The 27,138-nt window shown below is 37.9% G+C and overlaps 1 protein-coding gene across 15 annotated transcripts in view; it reads left to right on the forward strand.

The window, feature by feature from the left end:
- The window catches only part of JAKMIP1 (janus kinase and microtubule interacting protein 1), a 230,248-nt gene that overhangs the window by 139,315 nt on the left and 63,795 nt on the right, over window positions 1-27,138 (forward strand). For 6 of the 15 annotated variants that reach the window (XM_063157607.1, XM_063157610.1, XM_063157606.1 and 3 more), the window contains 4 exons: window positions 1,310-1,375; window positions 4,080-4,124; window positions 6,563-8,584; window positions 11,269-11,400. In XM_063157607.1, coding sequence (XP_063013677.1) covers window positions 1,310-1,375; window positions 4,080-4,124; window positions 6,563-6,595 — 144 coding nt within the window. In that variant the 3' untranslated portion in view covers window positions 6,596-8,584; window positions 11,269-11,400. Of the gene's footprint in view, window positions 1-1,309; window positions 1,376-4,048; window positions 4,125-6,562; window positions 8,585-11,268; window positions 11,421-12,705; window positions 12,845-14,328; window positions 15,028-18,744; window positions 18,842-19,591; window positions 19,717-20,086; window positions 22,301-23,047; window positions 23,150-24,917; window positions 25,065-27,138 lie in introns of those variants that run through there. The other 9 variants (XM_063157598.1, XM_063157597.1, XM_063157601.1 and 6 more) reach the window with 4 other exon arrangements.

Here is a 27,138-nt window from a genome sequence, read left to right on the forward strand (position 1 = left end):
GGAAAAGTGAACTGCAGGGTTGTGTGTACCTCGTTTTTGGAATAGTTCCAGGTTAGATTTGTGATTTTCAGGCCAAACTCCATGTTTCTCCAAAGCAGTTTGGTCACTGGCTCACTGCTGCCTTGCTGCAGCTGTCCTGGGCTATGAGTGTGGAGCATTTATCCTGGTTGAGGTCTTAGGGCTGAATGCAGGTAACAACTACCAGCAGCAGCTGATATACACGGGTTTGTGAGTGAGGACTGGCTGTTGTTTTGAAACAGGTACTGTTGTTTGCATCGGTTTGAAAGGCATGAAATAATTTGGGAGTGAGGCAGCAGCAGCTGCATTAATTGCACTCACCTATGCCATCCACGTTAGAGGAGGTGATAATTTGTCTTTCCAAGGTCAGGAACTGTTAACACCCCTAGCTGGTGTAGGCCAGGCTGAGATTGGGTAATCCCCAAAAAAACTCATTGTATGAAGTTGTTTCTTGATCACCAGTGACTGTTAGTAGAAGATTTCAGGTTTCTGCCTATAGAAAAAATTACTTATAACCTACTTTATCTGTAACAAGTACAATATAAAAGTGTAATAAAAAGCATCTAAATTGTATAAGACCCTCAACATCAAAATAAAAATAAAAATAATAAAAAAGCAGTGTGACTTACAGAAAGGAAATAAGGAGATATGTGATACAGAAAAGAATAAGATAGTGGACCCAGCAGCAGTCATGTTTTTGAAGAATCTTTGTGAAACTGAACAAGAAAAATCCTTAAAAATATGGGGAGCTACAGTGAAGGAAACATTCCATCTGGCTCTGGTGGGAGGTGACTGGTAATAGGACAGAGCTGAGTCTCTGGATGGTGTCTTTGTGGTAAACTGAAAATCTGTGCATTCTCTTTCTTGTGGTATAGCCTGACTATGCTAGAAGCATGGTTATGTTTCATAGGAAAAGAAAATTAAAGGTTAAAAGGTGATAGTGTCTGCTGACTGTCTAGGTAAGCAGAAAAACTGGCAGTTGGACAAAAAAAAAAAAGAATTTTGAGGCAAAATGGAATTGTCTGTGTGTATATGTGAAAATTATGAATAATGAGTGAGTAGACTTCCTGGTATAAACATGACATTCTGAACATGCAGCTTGTTTGAATTGCCATGGTTTCATGGAAATGTGGAAAATTCTGCCATGGAAATGCCTAATATAGCTGTAAAGGAAGTGTTACAGTAATAATGGGCATTTGTTCTCTTTATTTTTAACCTATTTCTCATCTTTTTTATTCACATCCTTTTCAAATTAGGTATAATAATGTCTATTTTGCTTTTTCTGTTGCAGAGAATTCGAGATCTAGAAGATAAAATAGAACTTCAAAAGAGGCAACTGAAAGAAATTGAGGAAAAGGTAAATTTATATCTGGGCAGTACCAACAAATTTTTTTTTCCACAGAAAATTGTTTTTCTCTGTTGCACTGATGTTAATACTACTTAATCTAATATCACAAAATCTATTTTAAAATGAGATAAAAATTTGAGTTTGAGTCATTGCAGCATGAAATGCAGCTCTGTCCCTAATCTGCTCAAAATTATTTCCTATCCAGGATTTCTGTCAATTACAGGAAGGAATCAAGGAACCTGGGGAGACTCTAGACTAGTAGAAGGAGGATTTGCTGTGGTTTAGAACAAAAAAGAACAAGGATTCTTTTTTTCTCTGAAAAAATTGGTTAGCTCAGCCGTATTTGGCAGCATTGCCTTGCAAAACTTTCAAATAATGAAAAATAAAATTAGGGAAGCGCCTGCAATACGCTACAATTAAGGAGTATTTCTTGTTTTAATATAGAAAAAGGTTGATATGATGGATCTGATTTTTTTTTTTTTGAAAGAAGCTCTGACCAAGGCTTCAGACAGCAAATGAATTTGTGTCACTGTGGCTCCCAAGCAAGGGATGGTGCAAGGTTTGTGGCGTGTGGGCTCAGGTTTTCCCAGGTCTGTGGAGTTTAGGCTGCTCTGCAGAGAGCATGGACTGACAATGGGTTTTTCTCCAGCCCCAGCAGAGTGTTTTAGTTATGTTACCTTTGCTGAACCACTGCCTAGATGCCAACAAGAGTCATGTCCCAGGTTCAATTTCTTCAGCATTTATGGGCATGTAATCCTATATAAACCTACTGCTGGGCAGAATGGAGACCTTAGTGCAGTTCTCATTGTATTTTTCTCTTGGGATGAGAATGGGTAAAAGGGCAAAAGGAAAGCTTTTGCAGGACTCTGGAGGGAGTTGAAAAGGCTCAGTGGGGTTGGCATAAAAGAGGGAGGATTCAGGGAGCAGCTCACTGGGTGTGGAAAAGTTTCTTCCTCACCCTTCTCTGATCCAGCATCCCTTCATCTGCTTCCAGGATGTGGCAGTCCTCCCAGTTGCACTTCCAGCAACTATTCCAATTCCCTCAGCATCTTCCTCAGCCCCTTCTGCTCCCACAGTAGTTGTCTCCGCTCTGCTGTACTTATCCTGCACTTTTGAGACTGTGATACCTGTCTGGGTTTGTGGAAGAGCAGAAGAGCCTGCAGGAGCTGGGCTGTCTGCTGCTGTTGCTAATTAATGCTTTACATCACCCCCACAATGACATGGCTGGAGCTGCTCTGTCTGCATCTGTTGGGCAGTGCTCCATGTTGGCACTGACAGAGAAACACGGGCACTATTCACCCTTAAAAGGGCTCTTTTCACCCTTAAAAGGGCTGTTCTGCTGCCTTTGCCCTCTTCTGCCCCAGACCATGTCTGTGCCTGAAGCTGTTCCTGCCTAGCAGCCAGTGATGTCTAAGGTGCTGCACTTAACTCCTCAAAGCAGAGAAACGTTGAGGGATAGACAATACTTGTACATATTAATTATTTCAAATATTACTGTTTATCCACCTGTTCTAAAAAATAAAACATCTCTAGATGTTGCTCTTGCCAAAATGCAGGCCTTTAAGGCATTGCCATTAGAGTTTACAGGGCAGGTATAGGATTAGCCAGACTGATAATTTTGGAAATGGAAAATAGCATTATCTCTGCTGGTTCATCAGCCGGATGGATGTGGAAAAGCATTGGAAAAGAAAGAGCTTAATCACAAGCTTAGCAGAAAGCTGGTAATGAGTTAAAATGATTAACATCCTCTTTGCTTTAATGTTACATTAGCAAGAAACCTCAAAAAAGCTTCATCTCTTTCTATTGGCCTTCAGCTTCTGGATGGGCTTAGGGCTTCCTTCTATCCCTATTACATTTGAATTATTTTTTCCCTGGGATTAAATCCCATTCTGATGGCCCAAAGGAAGATTGTGTTTTCAGGGAAGCAATGGATGGTATCATTTTACCTCATTGTTCTTCTCAAGGTTTAATGTGTTAATGTGCAGACTGACACTTGCATGCTACTGATGCTGAGCACAATAATTTCTTGTGGGCAGAAGATCCTTATGCTTTTGAAGGAACAGCAGCATTTATAGCTGGTGGTAGCTAAGGGATGCACCACTTACTGTATCTGAGTATGACTTTTCATTTTCCTTTAGGAGTGGATTCAGTTTTTAAGTTTTGTGTAAAATCAAAACATAAGTATTACAGTATTTCTTCCATATAAATTCTTCAGCAAACTGTCCTGTTTCTAGACCCTGTACAGAAGAATAATAAAAAATCTCACTTTTAATCTGTGGGTTGATATATTAGGAACAAATGCTGTTTAAACACGCTGTGCTCTTCTCAAAGCTGATTCTCTGCTATTTCAGTTGCATTTAGGTTGTGCCCTTGGATTGGTAAGCCTTGATTCAGGAAAGATTTAGTGTGTGTAATTATAAGTACTTCTTTAAGTGAATCACAAAATCAAGCCTAATATCTATGAAGTTAAAAAATCCACAGATTTTGCCATTGTAAAACTGCTCTCAAATACTGATTTTTTTACTGCTTTTAGAGTAAGATTGGTATACTGTGTCTTTCTTTCAGATGAACTCAATTAATGATGTAAGACTAACTGCTGTAATGTCACTGGATTTCATATTACATATCTTACATCTTCTTTCTTTTCTTTTTTCCTCATTTTCTTTTGATCTTATGTTATAGTTTTTGTTCCTTTTTTTGTTTTTTTCACTAGCATTCATTCTGTGGCCTTGATGACACAACTGAGCCGAGACGTGTGGTTGGTATTCTTTGTATTTCTTTGTACTCAGTTTTTGACTCCTAGATTTTGCCATGTTTTGGGGATTGTTTTTAAGACCCTGAAACCATGAGGAAGGGCATACTGGTTGCACCTGCACAGACAGGAAGAGCCATCTATAAAGTCCAGCTTGGATACTTTCCTTCCTAGATTTCTGCAGAAAGTGATTGGCTTTTCAATGAGAAATGATTTTGTATTCAAAGATACTGAGTGCCATAGCTGCAGTGAGTGCCTTCCATTCTTGCAGAGCAGTTACATTTTGTCTCAAAGTTCAGTTATTGCTGTAGGTTCCTGCCTTCTGTCATGCTGGATGGAGAGGAGGCAAAGAATCACTTGGCCCAAGTTTTGCTTTCTAAGTAGCCCTGTGAGCATAACCACCCATGCAAAATAAAGAGTTGATTTCACTTCCTCCAGATCCTTGAGGCCATGAAATAACTTAGGAAATAATAGCAAATTTTCCCTTTTATGAGGTGATTTGAGGCTTGCAATGTGAATGACACAACATGGAAAGGGTGAGGATAAAAATCCTCTGTGCCTCTCCCTTGAGACATTGCCATCACTCTCACTGTCCTTTCCCAGTGTCCTGGTCCTTTCAGCCCAGTGCTAAAGGCAGTGAATTTCTTCAGCTGTGGCAGGAGCCATACCACCAGTACTCACCTTTCACAGAGAGCAAGAGGGAAATGCACTTTAGAAAATCAGTCCCAGTCCTGTCCCCTGCAGCAGTGCAAGTTCCACACTGCCTTTCAGGAAGGATGGTAACTCAGCAGCCTAACTGAGGATTAAACTATGCTTTAAAGCTACTGAATATTATACAGTATTTGTATCGTTACTGTTGTTGGGTTCTGGTTTTTGGTTTTTTTTTTGTTTTTAACCCAATAATACATAATGCTTTTACCTTTACAAAATTTCTAAGCTTTTTTTTCTTTGTAATCTGTTGTGAATTATTTTCAAGGAATCTCCTTATAGTGGGAGTTTAATCAACATCTTTGAAACTGCTCTCAGTACTGTAACTGAAAAAGAATGGTGACAATCATTACCCTAAGCCCCTATTATGAGCATGAAACAATATTGTTAGCATGAAACAATGCTTTCTACTGCCCAGATCTCAAATACTTTTGAGAAATCAGACCTGTGTTATTATGGGCTTTTTCTAGGGTTTTCAGGTCCAGTATGTTCAGTTATCATCTTTCTGTTGATGCTCTTTTGAACTTGCTCTGGGCTTTTATTACAAGCATTGCTGCATATGCTTTTTACTTTTCAATAATTTTTTCAATAAAATGGTAACAAATGCAGATGGGTAGAATGTAATTCTCAGATATTATTGTTTTCTTAAAAGTGCAGAAGCTTTCTTTAGATTGTTAGAAGTTGAAAAGTAGTTGAAATGGAACAAAATTTTTCAGTATTTTCAGGATTGCTTCTGAAATTTTGTTAATTTTGTAAAGATTGAGCATATGCTTATAGAAAGGTGTTTGAAGAAAGGTGAAGCCTTGTAGTAAACTGTTCACCTTTCCACATTCTGAAATGAATTTTTGGATGAGATAAGACAGATGCTATTTTGGTTAAGATAAGTTGGAAAGAGTAATGTTAAAAGAGTTATCAAACTATTGCCTTTGGAATTTCCTCCATGTTTTTTATACCAGTCCCAGTAAGAGGTGCTAACAGCTGGAGGAATATATATGTTTTTAAATATGTTGAAAGATATACTGGCCAAATCTAGAAATACTTTATAAACATTCAATAAACAGTGAAATCACTAGCATTTTTAAAATTCCATTTAAAATATTTTGTCATGTTATGCATTCAAGGGATTTATAGGTTTCCATTCTGATATTACCTGATAGTATTCTGGATTCCTCTTAGATTAAAAGAGAAAAAAAATAAAATAAATTGAAAATTTTTATAGTCTTCAAAAAATGCATTATGCTGATATAATGTACTACTCTTCCTGTCAACAATAAGCACTCAAGTAATTAAATTCAAGCTTGGTGACAAGCATTTTGAGGAGATAACACAGGAATAATGACTGTGCAGCCACATAACTACTCAGATTTTGACATTTCTAGGAGCTCACATCACATTGTGGTGCTGGTTTGAAGGGCAATGTTCTTTAATTCATCTTGCCAGAAATGAATCTGTCTCTGGTTAATCTAACACAAAAAAGCCAATTCTAAGAGACTTAATTATAGTTGGACTTGTCAACAATGTTAATAATTTCAAGGCAAACCAGGTGATTTACTGATAGTAATTTTGGTTCTAGTTGTTCTGAAGGTAATATAAAACATTCAGGTATTGAGCAGTCTGTGAATTTAGGGTTGATACCAACACATATTTCTAAAGTAATGTTTTTTATCTAAAGCTTAGCAGACTTTTTCTTTTCCTTGTTATTTTTGTTTTCTGTTTTGGTTTCATTTTGTTTACAGGCTATTAAAAGAAGCTATGGAGTGAAAAGCTGAGTCCACATGCAAAAACACGGAAAATATTTATCAAGCAGCTTTAAATTGGTGCATTTTTTTTTCATAAATCAGTTTGCATAATACTTGAAGCTGCAAAATTAAAATTAGAGACTTTTTAAAAGATATGGCTTCAAGCTGCAATGATTTCACAATCAAATAAAGACCAGCACATCATAAACACTGAAAAAAATTACAAACAGGACTTAGACTCTCCCACCAACCAAACAGCAGAAAAATACAAGTGCAATTACTGGCTGCTATGTGAACTGTTATCTACCAAATGGTTTTCTTACAGTACTGAGATCTTTGTCTCCATACTGCATGCTTTCAACAAATGTGGTTTGCATTTCACCCAAGAAACACAGGATCTCCTTTTTAATATCTGTATTAAAAAAGCTAATGGTTTGACAATAAGTTGTCTGTAGTAAATAGCTGAAAGGAAGCAAACTGTTCAAAGTTGGAAACAAATAAAGGTTTACATCCCTGCAGTGGTCAAATTCATATTAAACTCCTAAATTGGAAATCCACAGGTGCAGAATGGAAGGGTTTTGGAGAAAAGCAAGATGGTAGATTGAAGTATGAAAACTTTAAAGTGGGTGAGAACTGTGTGGGAAATATGATTCTTTGAATGTTTATTGAAAAGAAAGGCAATGTCTTGTAAAGACAGCACTGGGAAAATGACAGATTCCATGGTGGCCTGAGAGGTCAGGAAAAGAGAATGCATGATGTGCTGTGCTCAGTGATCTCTTCAAGAAGAAAGGACTTGGAGAAATGATCATGTAGATAAATGTGATAAGCAGAGAAATAGTTGAATTTGAATATTTGGAAATCATGGCATCCTCTCAGGTAAAATGAAAAAACATCATCATTAGCAAAAATGGCACAACCTCTACCAGCAGAGGTAGATAATCAATCATTGACCACCTGAACTGCAAGAAAAATTTGGGGTGAAGCACACGCTGGAAAAAAAAGGAAGTTGCAAAGACCTTTTAAGAGAATGGTTAGAAAATGAAAAAATATTACTCTTTCAAAGAAGGAAAAGCAAATAAATGCTTCAGAACTGTAAAGGCAATATGAATAAATAGATAATTTTAATTATTTCTGAAGTGTTGAGGCAAGATGCAAACATTAAGAGCACAATATTAGAAGATAACTTTCTCCTCCGTCACGTTTTCTTGAAAATCATATTTGTGAAACAAATCTACTCCCATGGACACACTGAACTCCAACATGAAGTAGCTGGTTACAATATAAAAAAATAAAAAATAAAAAAATAACACATCACATGAAGTGGAAATTATGATTGAGAAAGATAACATAAGGCAATGAACAACTATGAAGGACTGAGGAAACTGTTGAAGGTGCTGGAATCAGCCTCAGAAGCAGCCTGTTTTCTCAGATAATTATCAGGCTCTGAAGAGAAGTACTCTGCACAGAGAATCACTGGACAAGAGCATTTACCTACAGAAGGAGCTGAGACACTCCACAAGATTAATTCAGTCACATGCAGCAAATTGTGGCTGATGTCAGGGTTGGAATAACCCTGGTAGAAAGCACAATTTACCTTGGAAACAAGGATCATGCATAAGTCTGGAATCTCAGTCCCCAAAAGAATGTGTTGCTCACAATATATTGTTCAAAAGGAACAAGCATTTAGGGAATCTGTTTTCAAATAGAAATTTTTCATGTTTTAGTTATGGTTTTTAGCAGTGTGATGACAGAATGTGGGAAAATAAGGCCGCCACTGCAAGAGAGAGTCCTGGCATGACTCAAAAGCAAAGGACCACAACACAGCTTAGATAATCAAACCTGGTGCCAGTGAAGGAACAAGGATTTTCTTGGCAAAGAAACACTTCTCATAGACACAGATTTGCTCATCTCTGTTTTGAATAAGGAACTACAAGCACAAAGATGGGATGGTCAGAGCCCATGGCTCCCACAACAAGCACGCTGCACGGACAGGAGAGGGTGTTCTTAAAGGCAGAGAAGGTATGAGCAGTTTCATTGCCTTACTTTGGTATGTGTTTTGTCATTACATTGTCATTTACATGGGACAGTTTTCTCAAGATAACTGGCTGATTGAAAATTGACATTTTCCATTGCATTTATGATGGTTTTTTTCTGCATGGAACTAGCAGGATTTGTACTTCGGGAAAACAGATCATTACAGTCTTACTATCTGTTGTATATTGGTATTTACAGTAGAGCTGAGAATGGGTACAGTGTGTTAACAGGATGTTCAGGCTTTGGAGTAGGCTATCCAGGGAGGTGGTAGAATCACCATCCTTGGAAATGTTCAAAGGTGTGGCTGTGGCACTTGGGGACATGCTTTAATGCTGGACTTGGCACTGCTGTGTTGGTGGTTGATCTTGGTGCTGTTAGAGATCTTTTCCAGTCTTAGTGATTCTATTATTTGTGATTCAGTTCCAGACAAGATGGACTGAATCACATAATTTGGGCCTGATTTTCCCTTTTTGTGACACAGCTTTCAAATCATCTGTCCCAACTGTATAAGTGAAGAAGGAAACTGTAACTTTCTCATTGCTTGTGTCACTTGTAACAGCTTTTCTGGTTTCATGCTAGAGTTGCAAATGATATTAATTTGGCTTCCACTGTAAATTATTAATGAGAAAAGTAACAATGTTCACTGTTATTATATGTGCCTTTTGCAGTGCTGTTCAGATATAACCATTGTCACAGAACAGGGTGTCTATTCAATTTACAAATAACAAGTAAAAACAAATTACTGATGTCTCAAGGAAGTCTAAATTGAAGACACTGTTCCATTTGGGAAATTATATCATCCAGGGGAGAGCCATAATTATGTTAACATGTCTCAGGGGTGCATGGTCTCTGGGAAGTGATGGGACTTGGTATCACAAAAAGTGTGAACTTTGTTGTCCACATGGATTTATTCTTTTATGTCTATGCATACTTGAAGCTTTTCAATATCATGTCTTCTTAAGAGGCTGAGGGGTGCCTGAGTTGTTTCAGTTCTACGTCCTTTTACAGCTGACGCAAGGCCAGTGAGTTCATACAACTGACCAACGTTACTCTATGTAACTTTGTTGACTGAACCTGTGAATAGCACATAACAAAACATCAAAACATGAGCTGATAAGAGAACTGGGTTTTTTATTCTTTTGCACTGATTTTGTGCCATTTTCTATTCATCAATATAAAAAAGTTACTTTTATGTTCTTATTTGCACTGTAGATTCAGCATTTGTCCGCCAAAAAAACCCAAAAAACCCAACAGTAATTGCATTATTTCCTTGGTAATAAATCCAAAATCTGGTTGAATTCCAGTAACAGATCCAATTCCATAGCAACACAAATGTAGCAAAATCATTTAATCATTTCACAGGTGGCAGCTGGTTGAGGTTTAACACAGCTGACAGCCAGCACCATGCAGCCTTGGTCCCTCCACACCCTCCCTCCACTGGTGGGGAGGAGAATCAGAAAGAAAAGGTAGATCTCTTGGGTTGAGAAACAATTTAATAACTGAGAAAAAATATTGCTATAATATTATGCTGATGCTAATAATTGTAATTATAAGGAGAAAGAGGAAGAATTTAACAGGACTCAAGACAAGCAAGTGTGCTTTGCACTACACCTGCTGACCAACAGCCTCCCAGTTCCTGGACAGCAATCAGTCCCTCCCTGGGTAATTCCCTTCAGTTTGTATAATGAAGCTCTGTGGTGTGGAATATCCCTTTGGACAGTTTGGACCTGCTGTCCCAGCTGTGCTCCCCCCCAGCTCCTGGTGCAGCTCCTCACTGGCAGACAGGAGCCACTGAAGAGTCCTTGACACAGGGTGAGCACTGCTGAGCAGCAGCCAAAACATCAGAGTGTGATCAGCATTATTCTCATCCCAAATCCAAAACACAGCGCTGTGCCAGCTTCTAAGGAGAAAATTATCTCTGTCCCAGCAGAAACCAGGACACAGTTCTAAGACTAAACTTATTGAAGTGAGTTTCTGAAGAATTTTTAGACCTATGACTGAAAGAGGCAGAAGAAAAGAACCAACCTTAGTTTGCCTTCTCAAGCCCAAATTTGAAAGTTTCTTTCAGCTATGGTTTCATTACCTGTCAGAAGTGAAGTAGATACAAATAAAATACAGCATGCTGAATTCCAAAATACCAATTAAATAAACAGAATGTTTTCTCTGAAATAGTTATGGAATGCCTTTTGAATAGGAAATATTCTTTTTTAGTCTGCTGTCTTAAAACAATAATAATGTAATATATTTATCCAAAGTAAACATACACAGTTTATGAACTCCCATGTTTAGTAGAAAATTATTCTCTTTTCAAAACTTTGATGGCTAATTCCTTTATTAATTAGTCTAACTGAATCTTTTATGGGGATCTTGGGTTGTGAATGGCAGCTCCCTTCACACATGCTAATAAGGCTAATGAAATGAGACTTTCTCATAAATAATAAATGTATTCAGAATCAAGAAGCACAGTTCATTTGATCATCAGAGGCTTAGACTCTGTTACTGCAGGCTTAGACTGTAGAACACTGAGAACCTAATTTGGGCTCTTTTTCATCATGAATCCTTCATCTGGAAAAGAACCAGAATTTTGTTACTGTATTAGAATGCCCAGTAATGAAGAATTTGCTATCCTGAATTTCAGTGTTAAAATTGCTACTCCCTGGGTTTTGCAGGAATTAGAAGATGCAGGCACACCTGATGAAAAAGTAAACAGTGCTGGAGAAGAGAATTTGACTCTCAGAATAAAAGAGCTGGAAAAGTCAAGGGAAAAACTGAAAGGTGTTCTGGAGGACTGCGTGGAGTCAAATTCCATCCTGAGAAATAGGTAAATGGAAGAGGGGGGTTGCATTAAAATTTATTGTTATGTGACAAATGTACTCTTCACTTTGCCCTGTGTACTGGTTGTCAAATGATACATGCAGAACCAGCAGAAAGAAAGTCTTTCTGTGGTTTTAGTGTGTTGGAGAAGATTCATGTATATTTTGTATATCTGTCAGAATAGAAATGCAATAATAATTTTTTAAGAATTATTATTTAAGTAAGATTTACAGCATGGTCTAGCATATTTTTGCAAATAACCAGGCAGATTTCTCAGGATGTTTCATTCTTAAATATTTGTATGATGCAAATTCTGTTTGTCAAGTATATTTCTTTCCTTTTAAAATAAGATTTAAGTTGGAATTTTGTGTTGTAAAAAAAGTTCCTTTTTTTAGGAAGCTTCATCTAATTAAGTGTGTCAATTATAAAACCATTACAGTAGATGAAGGTGCCATTATGCATTAATTATACATTTGACTAGAATAATAAGGTTTTGATAGTCAGCACTGTTCTAAAGAATATAAAGGTTAAAAAGAATAGGAAATATAAATGACATTAAAACATTTTTTTGTATAATTTTTAATTGCTTTGACTTCATCAAGGAATTCTGTCAGAAATATTTTAATAATGGGACTTTTTCCAAAATAATAATCTTTTTAAAAAGATTTTTATATCACACTTCATACCATTTGGCTAGCAACAGGCAAAGCGAACCTGTATTTTGTCAAAATCCATCTTTGTGGACAAAGACAATTATGCACTGTAGGGTTTAGTACCCACTGAAGGCATGTTACAAGTAAGATATTTTCACTTCAGCCCCCAAAACAGAGGTACTTGTAGGTTGCCTGTAATGTCAGCTTTGATGGGAAGCATTTACTGGCATAAAAATTGAATTTCACTGACTGTGAACCTGCCAAAATCCTATGATCAGGTACGTGCAGAGACTGAAGTGTCGTGGTTGTCTTTATGGTGAGTTGTTACTTCATATAGCATGGTAAACTCCATTGAACAAAAATCTTGTAAATCTTGTGTTTGCTTATGGTATTCTTATTAAGTCAGCAGAAAGGTACTCTTCAACAATTTTGACACTCTCCAGCCTAATGTGCAAACCCCAGTACACATGTTAAGAATTAAGTATTTGTTATATTAGTGATCAAAAATTTGTTACTATTTTATTTTTGTGAGAAAAATGCAAAAAAAAGATAAATTGATGCATTGCTTGTGACTGCTTATCCATCTGGAACCGTGCTGTGGTATTTACTTAGCAAAAATGTTCATTCTCACTATCACAGGATGAGAGAGCTGGAGCTGTCACACCAAACACTTCTTGTGAGGATTGATCAACTTTGTGTGAAGCTGGGCCAGGTTGAAAATGCCAATCTGCGTGTTAAAGGGAAACTGCAAAGCATTCAGGAGGACCTGATCCACTTGGTAAGGGGATGTTGTTTCAAATGACCTTGTTTATTTCCTCTTTGTGATAATTTGTAAGTCATGCTCATCTCCAATGACCTCTGTTTTAAAGAAATAAATGGTCTCAGCTCTTCTCTTTTGCTACAACCAAAGAGAAATCAGAAGAATTTTTGGATTTTTTTTTTTTTTTTTGCCTCCCAGCCTTTTATTTCTCTGTTGTTTTTGACAGCGCTGCTGTTGCTTCTCTAATTCAGGCCCTTGATCAAATTTATGCTCCCCCTTCTTACTTTCTCCCTAGGACCTGCTCAGCGTATTCCTTAGGTCAGACTTTATCTTCCTAGCCCCATACAACAGGCATTTTTACCTAGTTTGCTCAATCGATAGATTCATGAAAGTGGAGAATAAGTGAAAGGTTTTCAGGAACAGGCTTCAGTAAAACAATGTTTTTCAATTCTGTTTGTCATAAGATATCCTTTCATTTTATCAGCATTTTAGGTCAAAGATGAGTACTCTAACAGGACACCAGTGTTATGTGGCAAGATTCACAAGAATGAGGAATAGTCTCTGCTTTTGTAATTAAAAGTGAAATGTATATTTCAAGACTCGGGAAGCTTAGACATATATTCCCATCAAGAGTTAACAAACCAAAATATTAGTCCACATCTACCTGAATTTTCCTTCTGACCAGTCCTAGGAAAGTACTGATGATCAAAATGACTGATCTAAAGAAGTCCTTAAAAAAAACAAAAGTCATTCCTTCATGTCTCTGTGCCTTCAGTCTCGCTTCAAAGTTGCTGCTGTGTCCCTGTGATTCTGGTGGCTCTTACTCTGCTCAAAGCTGGGGCAGTACTGGACTCATGAAAGCCTCTCCTGCCTTTAACTGGCATCTTTCACCTCCAAGTCTCTGTGTTCAAACACACTGCAGTGCAAAGGAAAATACCAAAGCCTTTCTCAAAGTGTTTCAAAAGGCATCTGTTCCTTTCTCCTTTTTCAGCAGTCTCATAAGAGGAGCTGACAGGTGACAGGTACAGTGAAGAGCAGTGGGAAAATTCCTGGGCTCTGGAAAGTGTGTGTCCTGTTTTCTGTAACAGAACCACAGCTCCACTCCCTGTAACACCCCAGTGCTACAGTACTGTCAGTGTTAAGGATCTGTTACTGTATAAATCAGAGCTGGATATATGAATTACAGTTCAAAGGTTTATTTTGGTTTAATATGTACTTTAGTACATTCAAAAATGTGTTTAAAAGGTTCTTGTATGTCATGTAATAGCAGATGTGGATGAGTTTGTTTTATTTAGTTCCTACTGAGATGTTTTGGTGATGGCTGAAATGACAAAGCAGGTTCTTTTTGCTCTAAATACAGCATTTTACTTCCTTTAAAAAAATTCTACTTGTGTTATTCCTGAGCTTTCAGAAAACAAGGGCAGAATTATCATTAAATAAAGAAAAATTATAAGTGAACAGTTATTAACAGTTGTTAACTGTATATCTCACTGAAATGATAGGTTGAAAACCAAAAGAAGTCAGAGAAGAAGAACAAGGAAAAGTTGCGTTGGCTTCAGGAGCAGCTGAAGACAAAAGAGGATGAAATAAAAAGCCAGTCAGAATATTTTGAGCACTACAAACAAAGGCAGAGACAACAGACAGCAGTACTGAGGAAAAGGGACTGTTACCTTCAGGGTGAAGTATCTAGGCTGGAAAAGCAAGTCTTGGATCTTAATGCCCATATTGCTCTTTTGACATCCAAGTTAGAAGAGGGAATGGTGCAGCACCTCCAGCAGTCAGTGTTCAGTGGGACTCAGGGCTGTAAACACCCTGGCAGGGAAGAAATGGAATGGAAGGCTTGTATTGAAAATGTGGAGCATGATGTGAAAAGCTACCTTAAGGCATTAGAGCAAAACCTGAAGTTCTTGAGGGAAAAAGAAGAGAACACTAGCAGAGAACAGGCACACCTGCTGACTGAACTGCAGTGCTCTCAGAACACTGAAGACTTTCTCAGAACTAAATTGGAAGAATCTCACCATCAGATCTATAGCTTAAAATTATCTGAAATCAAACTACAGGAAAAAGTGGAAGAGCTTTTAGATGAAAACAGAACTTTAAAAAATCAAAGTACTATGAAGTTGAAAAAGAAGAAAGAAAAATACTCAGAACTTACAAGATTGGTGGATGGGGACAGCAGTGTTTACCTGGTAAGTCAACTGGTAAGTAAAAATAATGCAAAATGTAATTAGTTTTTATCTTTGTATCACCCTGGATTATACCTGTCATTAGAGGTACAGTCAAGATGCACGTGTGAGGCTTTATCCTGCCTGATTTTTTTCTTCTTATTGTTTATCCATTAGTACTTCCCAGTGTCTCTTTCACACCCAGGAGAATCAGTAGCTGGAGCTTCATTGCATCTGAGCTTTTGCTAGGTGCTCATTGAGGACACTCAAGAAACCTTTTTTTCTTAACCTTTGAAGTGCTGTGCTCACAGCCAAAGGTCTCAATGTGAATGAGATTGGCACTAAAAGTCGAACCCAGAACTTCTGAGACTTGCCTTGTGGACACCCCTCAGTGGAGGAGGACACAAATGGTTGGATGAGTTTTTGCATGTTATTCATTATTGCCCAAATGCTGGAGCAAAAAGCACTCTTGACAATAAATGTCGTTTCTGAGATTTTCTGGATAATTATAAACAAGGGAAGATGGAGGCAGCGTTCATGACAAATGAGCTGAGCCCGTCGGTGGTTTGTGGCTCTGCAGCATTGTGATATGCCCCGAATACACTGAATGGGACTTGTTTGCTTTGAGCACTTCGCCCCAGCCCTGCATGGGAAAGCTCTGCTCGTGCTGTAATATGGCATTCAGCTTCTGCCAATTCATTTTGCTGACAAGGAACAATTATTTTCACAGCGTGGACTCAAACAAAGTTTTATTCTTCATGCACTGAGGTGCAGGGTATTTTTATTGAGACTTTATTTAAAGTGAAATCAGCTATGCCTCACACTCATTCAGATTGTGACCTGATATTCCAGGACCTCTCCTGATTTTAACTGCAGCTAACCAGGAGGCAAAAGCAAAACCATTTCATCTTGAAGGTCAGTCAGACTGTGAGTGCTTCCAGAACTGGGAGAAGCTAGAAAGGATCTTGTATCCATAAAGCTAGAGGAAATATGGGCTTTTTTTTTTTAACCTGTTAGTGAAATGCACTTTTGCAGGCCTGGTGATTTTATCCCATCGGTGATTCTAGATCCCAAAGCAGTGAGCTCCAGGAGGTCTCTGTGAGAGAGTGGTTAGATCATCCTGCAGTAACCAGCAGCACGTCGTGACCTCTGAGCTCAGGAGCTGCAGCATACCCCACATGTCTGTGGAGCTGCCCCAAAGTGGCAGAAAAACCAGCTGCTTACCATGACCCATTGCTATGATCACTTTAACTGGTGTATTCACTTTTCCTTGGGAATGAAGAATACAGTTTAAAAATATTTTAAGATGCTTTTTGAGGGACTTGCACTGAGTCATAAGCAGGTATAACAAACAAATGCACAATGAGGGTACTGCACAGCTAAAGTCAAGAGGAGTGAGGGCTTTCAGAGCCAGAGAAGAAGTAGTGAAGAATTACTATTGGTTTGATAAAATTGAGAAAAGGAGGAAAAAAATGAGTTATTTAAAGATGAGAAAGTGAGATACACAAAAGACTAATTGCCTGAGACCAATCCAGAAGTCTTCAAGAAACAGGATTCTTTCTATTTTGTACTCTAATAAAAACCTATTTCTTTTTCTTTACAGGAAGCTTTCTAACCATTTAGTTTTGAAATATTAATTTACATTTCTGGTGTCGTAGGAGACTAGAGTCTCAGTTATCCAGTCTTTGGTATAAATGAAAAGGCCATAATTTGTGTTTACTTTACTCTGCTGCAGAGTGGATAGTGTTCTTTAAATACTGTGTATAGAATCAGAAGCATCAAATCCTGTGCCTTCTGCATTTCTGATTGTCTCTTCCTCCTCTTTTGGTACTACAAGTACACTTGCATTTTTCTAGTAGAAAATGACTTGACATAGCAAGGAAAAAAAAATCAGTATCTATGATAAAAGGAGGAGGGAGACATCTGGTGTTTTTTCTGTAAAACTGAAAAGGGTTTTCCCCTTATCTGGAGTTTTACCAGCATGTATTAAAATAGAATTTCTCAGTCTCAGCACCTCCATCTTGTAGTATTTAAGCCAAAATAGTTACAAGAAAAATCCTATTTGATCTCATCGTACTCCATCAACAGCTATAAAAATGAGAAATTGTGTGCCATACAAGATCCAAGTAGACTGAGGACTGAGAGGTAAACTGCATCTCATGGTGGAGTGTAGTCTGCAGGTAAATCTTGTAGAAAAATTGAATTTCCAAACTCAGCATCCTATCTGCAGTATTCCAGTTGCAGTACCTGCCTGAATGAGAAATGATAAATGTGCATGCACCAAAAAAAGCAGCTTGTTACATGTGGCTGTGTGTTCACTTATCAGTTTCTACCTGTGAGCATTAGGGGGGTCTGTTGAAGGTGAGGGAAAAGTATGAAAAAACCAAGCAATGCATCTTTCTGCAGCTTCCACGTGGCAGCTGAGGTCTTGATTTCTCAGTGTGATGTTCTGCCACCTGAGCCTTGTGTCTTATTCATCATTTTGTGTAACCTTCTTTTGACGGTATAAATCAAGTGTTGATATCTGTAAAGAAATAAACAAAAAGGTGCAGGAAAGGAATGATTGTGTTTCAGGGAATTGGCATTAGTTTCAAACGGGTTGCCCAGAGAGGTTTTAGATGCCCTGCCCCTGGGGGTGTTCAAGACCAAGCTGGATGGGGCCTGAGCAACCTGGTCTGGTGGAAGGTACCCCTGCTCATGGCAGGGGGGTTGAAACTGGATGACCTTTTAGGTACCTTTCAACCCACACCTTTCTATCAGTTGATATTACTAAGAAAATAAGGGAAGATACCTTGGAAGTGTTGTGGTTTCCACTTAAGTTGTGCCTCCCAGTCAAGATTTTTTGATAGAGCACAACAATGAGGCAGCTGACTCAGGTTGAAATAAAAATGATTCTCACTGGTGGTCCTGTGGAAAATCAGCAGCCTTTTCTGACTCACTAGGAACTGAAGACTTGGAAGTCATTACCTTTCCCATCCATATGTAATTTTAAATTGTAGCTCAGTGCAAAGGGCTCAGATTTATTTTCTGCTGGTGTTTGATGCAGGGCACTGCAGGAAGACAAAAGGGCCTGTGTTTGCATGGTTTCTGTGGTGCAGCTGTTTTGGTTACTGTCTCAATGATGTGTTTTGTTGAGACAGTCAAATCTGATTCTTCTGTTCACTGAAAATGAGCACAGTGCATGTGAAATGTGACCTGCTGTTATCAAGCAATAGGGGTATCTGCTTTGCATCGGGAAGTGTCAAAATTTTCAAATTCAGTCATGGACTCAACATAAATGTCAAGAACAGAATATGAAATATGCAATTATATTATCAATTGAAAAACAAAATTTTGTTCAGAATGGTTATTCCACTTGGAGTTCTTCCAACCTAGGAACAATTGTCTTTGTAGCTGGGCACTGAACTATTAGTCTTATTCCCTTCTTGATTGGACTTTCTTTTATCTTTGTTGATGACCATATAATTTAGTCACTGTTCCACCTGTGACCTGACATATTACATGCTTGTGCCTCAGATTTCCTTCCTTAATGCTTTGTAAAGTATGAAGGGAAAACTAAAGTCTACTATTACAGCATTTACTGGAAAATGTTGAAATAAGAAAATCGCATGAAATAATGGCGGTTCTAAGGAAATAATTTGTCTTTTGAATGTAAAATAGCAAAGGAAATTTATTTGCCTATTTTTCATATCACAAACACCTGTATATGTATATAACCTGAGAGGTTTTTTCCTTCTCCCCCCCTTTTCCCAGGATGAAGTTCAGCATCTGAAATGGAGGGTAGTCTTGGATTCACTCAGAAGCAGAGCTACTCAAACTCCAGTTGTGCTGCTACATGATAAAGAGTCTGGTATGCAAAGAAATCTGACTTTTTGCTTTCATTTCTGTGCCATTTAAGTGAAAATTATTTCATTCATGGGGTGTGTGTGACTTAAAAGGTGTAAACCCTTTAAAATCCTCCTAATCTGTAAACTGCATTTGGGGAAGGTGAAATGATAACTGTTTGCCACTATTTGGATATGAGCTTTCACAAGAAATCCTAGAACTTTCAAGAAACTACAGAGGTGAGAAGGTACTTTGTATGTCCTGGATGAAGTATAGTACTTGGGAATGCCATGCAGCAGACAGATTTGCTCTTCAGACCAAACAACATGAAAGCTCTTTTGTTGGCAGATTATATCAGGTAAATTCTTCCAACATAAATTAATGGGAATTTTATAGCAAATTTTAGTGTATGTAAATCCACACCTGCACTGAGTAATTTTAACCTGTAAATTTAATCCCTAAGTTTTTACCTGCCCACTGTAATGAAATGCATTTTCTGTTCCTAAATGCTTTGGGAACTGGGAACTCTGAACCCCAAATACACCTTGGTTCAGACCTCAATATTTATGGGGTTTTTCTGAAGCTCATTTTCGTGTCTAACTTCATGCTTGTATCTGTCTCAGTGGTGATGAATGCTGCTGATAGAGAAGGTAATTTTGAGCATACTCACTAAAATATTTTTCTATTCAGAACATCTGCTCTGATGGTTTTGGGTTTGCTTTTTGGGTAACTATCTGGGAGTGACATTATATTTACCTGTGCTTCACCATAACAGAAACACCAGCCTGTAATTGTGAGGGACTAAAGCAGATGGAAGAGCTTCCAGAAGACCTTGTACTAGTTTTGGAATGCAGTTCCAGTGCCTTTGTGAAAGTTGCTGGTCTAGCTGAGACTGAGCAGGTGAGAAGAAAAGTTACTGCTGTTCTTGCTATCTTTGTGCACTGGGAGCATGTGAAATTGGAGAGAAAATGAAGAGTTGGTGTATATAAAGGTGAATATAAAAGTAGCTTTAGATTATAGCTACTACAGATGCTTTACAAGGTGAATACAGATGTGCACTAAGACAATGGTTGACTTACTCATACCTAATTTGTAACATTACACTCGTTGCAAGTCTTTAAATCATTTGAAAACCCTTTGTATGGAAATATTTTTTCTCATCAATCTGTAACCAAGTACTTTGTGGATCAAGGGAAAAACAAATTATGATTAGTAACAGACTGTAGCATATATTTTTCAACTTGAAACATTTCTCATTTGCTGTCATCAGGTCACCCTTGGACCACAGAGGGCAAATACTCTAAAGGACAGTTTGAGGTGTACCCCAAGTCATCGTGCAGCAGGACTGCTTCCCCCTTGTTCTGAGAAGTTACCCAGTGATGAGACAAGTAAGGAAACCAAAGATGAAGAAACTTTTTTTCTCTTGAGGGAACACACCATAACTCCATCAGTGAAGACATTCCCTGCTTCTGTGGTTGAAATCTTAATGAGGAAGAAGCTCCAACTGACCTTGTTTGAGCCTGGGAGATGTCACATAACAGCTTTCACTGCTGAAAAGAAAGTGAGGAATTTGAGTTTCTGTGAGACAAATACTAATCTTTGGTCTGATGGACTTTGCATTGTTGCAAAAGGAGGATTTTATGACAGAGCTACTGAATTTCTTCATGGGACATTGCCTTCCACTGTGGCTGAAATTTTCACAACATGTCTAGAAGAATGCAACGTGGAAAAACATTGGGGAAACAAGCAAATTCTGCCAGGAAGTGTGAGTGAGAAAAAATGTCTGGATAAAGATGTGGATGATGAAAAGTATCACCAAAAAGTCTTTACAGGGAGAGCTGAAAGAGAGGAAATACAGAATGATGAAGCCAAACATGAACAGGTGACCTGTGATCTTGAGGAAAGTTCTAAAGTTTCCTACAGAAATGAATTATTCAGTCCTGGAAAGCAAGGAGTGGAAGCCAGAGAGAGTCTCCATAGCACACAGGGTGCCCAGAGTTTACCTATTGATTTCAAAGTCTTTCAAAAGTGTTTTGAAGGGAGTCCTGAACGAATGGAGAAAGAAGAAAATATTTCAGAAAACTGCATCCCTGATGTGAATAGTGAACATAATGGAGAAGACATGATTGAAATGGAAGAGAAAGGAAAGCAGGCTCAGAAACCAACTCACCAAACAAGCCCCTCCAGCAATATTGGCCTGAAAAAAAGGAAAGACCAGACCTTGAAACTCCATGAACCAGATAAGGATTTCTCATGTCAAAAAATAGCTGCTAAAAATGTGCAGCATGAATACTCTCACTTTTTTTTTTCATCAGATGAAGAGAGATATCTGCTAAACTTGCTGTTTCCTCTGCAAGAGAGGCCTGTGTGCTTAAGCAAACTATTCCAGCCAGGGAACAGTTTTTATAGGTGTTTCTGTCCTCTATCAACCTGGAAAGCTGGAAATGAATGTGATGTGAGAATATCTGTACTGGAAAAAGCAGTGGCTGCATGTTCTCAGAGGATATTTCTGCTGATGCAAGAGAATGAGAATTATGCCAAAAAAGTCAGTATGTTACAACAGGAGAATGAAAGATATGCCCAGATGATGTGTGCCCTGGAAGAGGAGATGGATGCATATTTTCAATATGTTTTAGCAGCAGATGAAGCTAACATCGTTTCATTCCAAAACTTAGTTAATGAGAAAGAAATTGCTGGTGGATGTTATGATAACTTTACAGAAGAAAGCACCATGACCCCAGGAACATCTTCAGTTGCAACTTTTTCTAAGAATCTCTCGTATGCTGAAGAGAAAAACAGGAATTCTGAAAAAGACTCATGGACATTTGCTTCAAATAAACTTCATGGGAGTGTTCTATCCCTGAATGGAAGGAAAATGAGATACTTCCAGCTGCTTTCTTACCTGAAAGAAGAAAGAAGCAGGTGCTTCAAAGAAATGGCTAAATTATTACAAGACAAGGAGAACTGTGTAGCAAAATATAATGAACTACTGCAAGAGAGAAAGAGAAATTTACAAAGAATAGCTCTTTCAGAAGGTGAAAAAGAAACTTTGTTGGCACAATTGTCAGAGATAAAGTGTGAGCAAGACAAATACAGGGCTTTAGTTTCAGAGCTCCAAGACTGCAAAACTAACTGTTATCAAACCATTTCTGACTTACAGGAGGAAAAACGTGTGCTGCAAAGAGAGATTGACAGAATCAAGCAAAAAACTTCAGAACAGCTCGGTGAACTTCAGAAAGCAAATGAGAACTTTATTTTAGAAAATAAAAATTTAAAAGAGTTAATGTCTTCTTTGGGTTTCACCTATGAAGAGCTGAGAAAAGAGAAAAGTATAGGAACAAACAAAAATATAGTAAAACTAAAAGAAGAAAGTCAACAAGCTGGTCTTAAGCCAAAGAAAGTTGAAACAGCATGTAGTGTAACACAAACTGAAGAACGGGGAGTTCTGGCTACAGATCCTTCAGATTATTCCCCTGGCAAAAAGGTAAATAATAACAGTAAGGAATGTTATTGATCAGGATCTTCTGAAGAAAGGGAGATACAAATGTCATTTGGAGGGCAAAGCTGAGTGATGGAGGAAACTGTAACCTGTCACATGAGCTGAGGTGCTAAAGTTAACTTCGAAATAGAAGGCAAAATGCCAGAGAGGGTTTTTTTTTTTGGAATGTTGTATTAGAGAAGGTTAAAGTGATACAGCAAGCTAGAAAGTTAAAAATAATACTTAAAAGACTGCACTGTTCAGGCTTTTAAAAAATTATTTATACCATTGCAAGAGTAAAAGCTTTTACAAGAAGCTTTTATTCTACTACAAGTTCTAACAGAAGGCAACTTTTTATAATGGTGAAAATATCATGTTTTGGTGAAAAGTTGCACATGATCATGTACTAATTTAATTTTTAATTTGGTCTAATTTTTTTTATTGTTTTGATGTATATGAAGCATATCTCTAAAGACAGGATCTTTACTTGTGGTAGATTTCTTATCCTTGTTTTTCCTCTGTAACCATGTATCTTACACCACAGTGAATTTCTGTGGAGATTATTATGTACTTATAAAGGCAGAATTACTACTTCACTTGAGAATAGTCAGGAGGAAAATATTTATATGCAATACCTTGATTTTATGCAATTTTTTGGTAGTAGTTTAAGAGGAAACCATCTATTGTTCTATGAAAGACTGAGTGCCATTTGGTACAGGTGAGAGGAGTCATCCTGTCTTTTTGTCTACCCAGGGCAGCATGTTTGAAAACTACAATATGATGAAAGAGCAAGTCAGAAAGGTGGAAGATCAACTAAAAATACAGCAAAAGGAATTAGAAAAATCAAAAAAAGAGGTAACCTACTCTGATATACTTCTGAGGACCAAATTTGGTTTTTCTTGTGTTTTCTTACATGGCTTTTTGCCAGGCTCTAACACTTTCACAAAACAGGGAAGTCTCTGATCTAGAGAACCTAAATGTTCCTCTAATCTTTGAGTGGTGAATGTCACAGTCACCCTCGGTTGGCCAGAACATCAGGTGAAGCTGCATTCCTGCAGCACACCGTGCCACAGGCTGGGTGCCCTGATAGAGGCACACACAACAACCTGCCCACTCTGGCATCTCTGGGCAGCTGCTTCCCTCCACATCACTGGGAATGAGGAGAAGGAGAAGGTAGAGGAAGCACTGAGGGTTACTGCAAACCTGAACTGAAGGCAGTTTTTGAGTGAGAAGCCAGATCACTGTCAGGGGTTTGCTGCATCCAGAGGCATTGCCAGGTGTGCTGCCCCTTCTCCCACAGCTGTGTAGCCAACACCAAGTCCAGCAACACCTTCTTGGAGACTTCCAAGTGTGGAAAGCTAGTTCTCTGTCTGTGTGAAGCAAATCTGCACTTTTGACACCATCCAAGGAAGCTTTCAGTGTTGTGCCTTTCCAAATGCACCAGATATTCACATTCCTGTTTTTTATTAGTCAATCTCCTCTCCATGCACATCTAAGCAGAATGTTTTGGTTTTGTGGCAGAAATACATTTATGGGGTTGTAACAGGCATCACTCACGTGCCCTGTGGACAAACCATTGGCAGCAGCAGGTGTGATGAGCATGTAAAAGAAAAATAGCAATGAGGTTTTTCTGGTGGTTGTATGAATTTATTGTCCTTTGAAAGCAGCTTTATAAGATTCCCAGCTTTCAAGTGAGGCAAGGAGAATGAAAGGATGGATTTAGATGACTGTTGGATGGTTAGACAAAACTTCTGACCTTTTATTTTGAACATAAAGAGACAGTTTTATTTTTATTTCTTTTGTAAAATCTGATTAACTTGGGTCATTCTAATCCTTTTGTGTGTTATAAGGAAGTTGTGTGTTAAAATACTTTCCTCAATTTACTTAAAATAATGTGAAACCTTTGCTTCCAGAAGGGAGAAAAAATGATATATCATACAAAGGAAAGAGCTTGCTGTCAGGCAACCAGCTGAGATATTGAGGGGCTTTTTTGTGGTTTTTGGTTTAGGTTTACTTTTGTTTTCAAAACTACAGTTAATGTGTGTAAGTGGAATGAAGGCAGCCTAGAAAAAAATTAAAAGGTGAGTTTATGGAGGGCTTTTTTTTCCCCTTCTTTGCATTCTTCATTTTTGATATTTTTGTTTTGATTCTTATACTGAATTATTATGCCAGCTACTAAGGAGAAAATTAACTCCGTCCCAGTTGAAACCAGGGCACATTCCTCAAGAAAACCTTTTCCCCCTGCCCAGCTAATAAAAAACTTGTTTTTACGTTGCTCTGAGGACTTTCAAAGATATAATCTCTGAAATCATATGTGCATACACCACAGCTTTTTCTAAACTTTATTCAGAATATTCATGGTAGCTTAATGTTTAGAAATAAATTTAAATAATATTTTTGACACACCTCTAGTGAGATATTCTATAGGGCATACTTCTAGAGCTGCATTAATATCTTATGATAAGATTGTAGTGTATTGTGTAAGTTCATTTATTTTAATGAATTTATAACAATTCAAAAGTTATGATGTAGAGAGCAGCCTCACATCCATGGTTGTAAGCTGGTATTGAGAAAGGATCCCATTGCTGGAATTATACTCAGGAATTTTTGTTCTTCCTGTTAGGCTCAGAAGTGGTACAGAGAGCTTGGTTTTGCTGAAACAAGGTATGAAGAGACCAAAACTCGTTTGAGGCAGGCTCTCTCAGAATTAGACCACCTTAAACAAGAAGCTGGGGACAAAATGCGGGGAAAGCAGCACTGCAAATTAATGGTATGTTTGTAAATGGCATGGAGGAAAGCATGGGCCTTGGGAGGAGGGTTCTGGCTGCAGAAATACCCATTATTGGTATTGGGAATAGATTTAAAGAGCCTCTCCAGGCACTGAAAACTTAAAAGAGAGCAGATGTTGTGCAAGGTAGACCATCTGTCTGCAGAGCAGCCCAGGTTCGGGGCTCTGCATGGGCAATGTAAACACCTCACTGTTTTGTCTAGGAGGGCTCTTGTTCTGCTCTCTTTAGCCAAAGTCATTTTCAGATGGCCTAAATGAAAGGTCTTGGAGGAGTCTGCAGTATTTTGCAGTATTTGGCCTTTCTGCCCTGATTTCAGGCCTTGTAGCCCTGATTGCTGGATTTGGGCAGGCAAAATGACACTCTGGACAGATGGTGTGGATTAAAGTCAGAGTCTTTAATGGAGGCATGTGGCCCAGATATGTGTCTCCAAAATCCAGGCAATCTTTCTATCTCACTGGAATGTGTTTATATCACAGAAATTCTGGGTTTACTGTAAATTAAACTTTTTTTAATTTTCAGGTGGTTCTCTGTCTTCATACAGGTTTATGTTTTCCACCAAAATAAATTGTTTTACAGAAACATTTTTAATTACTGAATAATCTTCTGGAAGCAGCTTTTATAAAGACTTTTCAGCTAACCCTGTAATTATTTTTGCCCTCCTTAACTGGTGAGCTGCAAAGAGGAAATATTTCATTTCTACTAGGTGGAAAAGCACATTTGTAGCAATCTACAGACATTTGCAGATTTGTTTTGAACAGGTTGGATGGATATGGCTTTAGAAGAAAATAGAAACATTCTGGAAAGCATAAGGATTCTGAGATCAATTCAGTTGCCTAAATGTCACTGTTTATCCCAGTTAAAAGCCTTAGGGCACCCTGGCTGAAGGTGTAGGTAGCCAAGAAATCTTAGGCAGTTATTTCATGTTAGTTTGTACACCCTACATGGTACTATGGGCTGGTGCTTAGACAGCTGAATTCAGACTTTTAGATGAAAAATTTAAAATATTTTTCATGTCATTCTGATGTGTTGGCATGTAGCATCCTAATACAACAGAATCTATTTCAGGCAAGAACAAATGCCCAAATTGTTTGAAAATAAAAAGAAATGTGTAACATGTTTTGTTTAAGCCAGCAGATATGATTTTGGGTGCATTTTTGGGAAATGGAGCTTTAATCCTTTTTTTAGGGACAGTCTGGGGCAATTAGTGTTTATTATGTTGGTCGGTGAAGTAAGATGTTAATTATGACTCACATGGAAATAAAATTCATGGGCCTTGACAGAATATTTTTACACTGGAAAAAGAGCAGGTCAGCCTTGCACTATAGAACCCTGCTACTTTTAAATCCCTCCAACAACTTATGTTTTCAAATTAGTGTTTATTGGTCAGTAGGATAGATTTATGCAATACTGTGATGCTGTTTAGGTCTGACTTCTTGTCGGCTGTTGTGGTTTAGTGCCAAATTTTGTAATACAGGTGTCTCATTCCAGGGTCAAAGATGCAGTTCATGCACTTCACAGAACTGGGTATATCCTTCAGTTTTTGATGGCAGAACTAATTCTCTGCATAACTCAAGTCCATTATGTTTTAACCAAATAATATTTATTTTGTTGGCACAATTTAGCAAGTAGTCGAATAGAAAATAGACTAGTATATCTTAAGAAAGGTCAACTTTATTTCAATAATTCACCAACTTCTTAATATACACCAAGCTGTTGGTAGAGGGTTTGTGTGAGACCTTAAAATATAAGTTTGTCTCGATTAAAAAACAAGACACTTTGTCAGAGAAAAGATCATTATCTACTTTTCTAGCATCATGTTACTTCCTGAAGGCAGTTTTGTTGACTGGTGATCCAGTTTTTGTTTTCAGTTACTTTTCACCCTTGACCAAAACTCTTTTTCATTACTCAAAGTTGCTAATAATCCCTTATACAGTAAATCACAGTAATTTATGCTTTTTCCTGTTCTAAACTTTATTTTTCTGGAACACCTCTTGCTGCAATGCCTGAAAGAGTGAAGATGTGAGCACTCTGAGCCTAGAACCCAAAGTGTTTGAA

Source organism: Melospiza melodia, chromosome 5 (assembly GCF_035770615.1).
Source record: "Melospiza melodia melodia isolate bMelMel2 chromosome 5, bMelMel2.pri, whole genome shotgun sequence".
NCBI classification, from domain to species: domain Eukaryota; kingdom Metazoa; phylum Chordata; class Aves; order Passeriformes; family Passerellidae; genus Melospiza; species Melospiza melodia.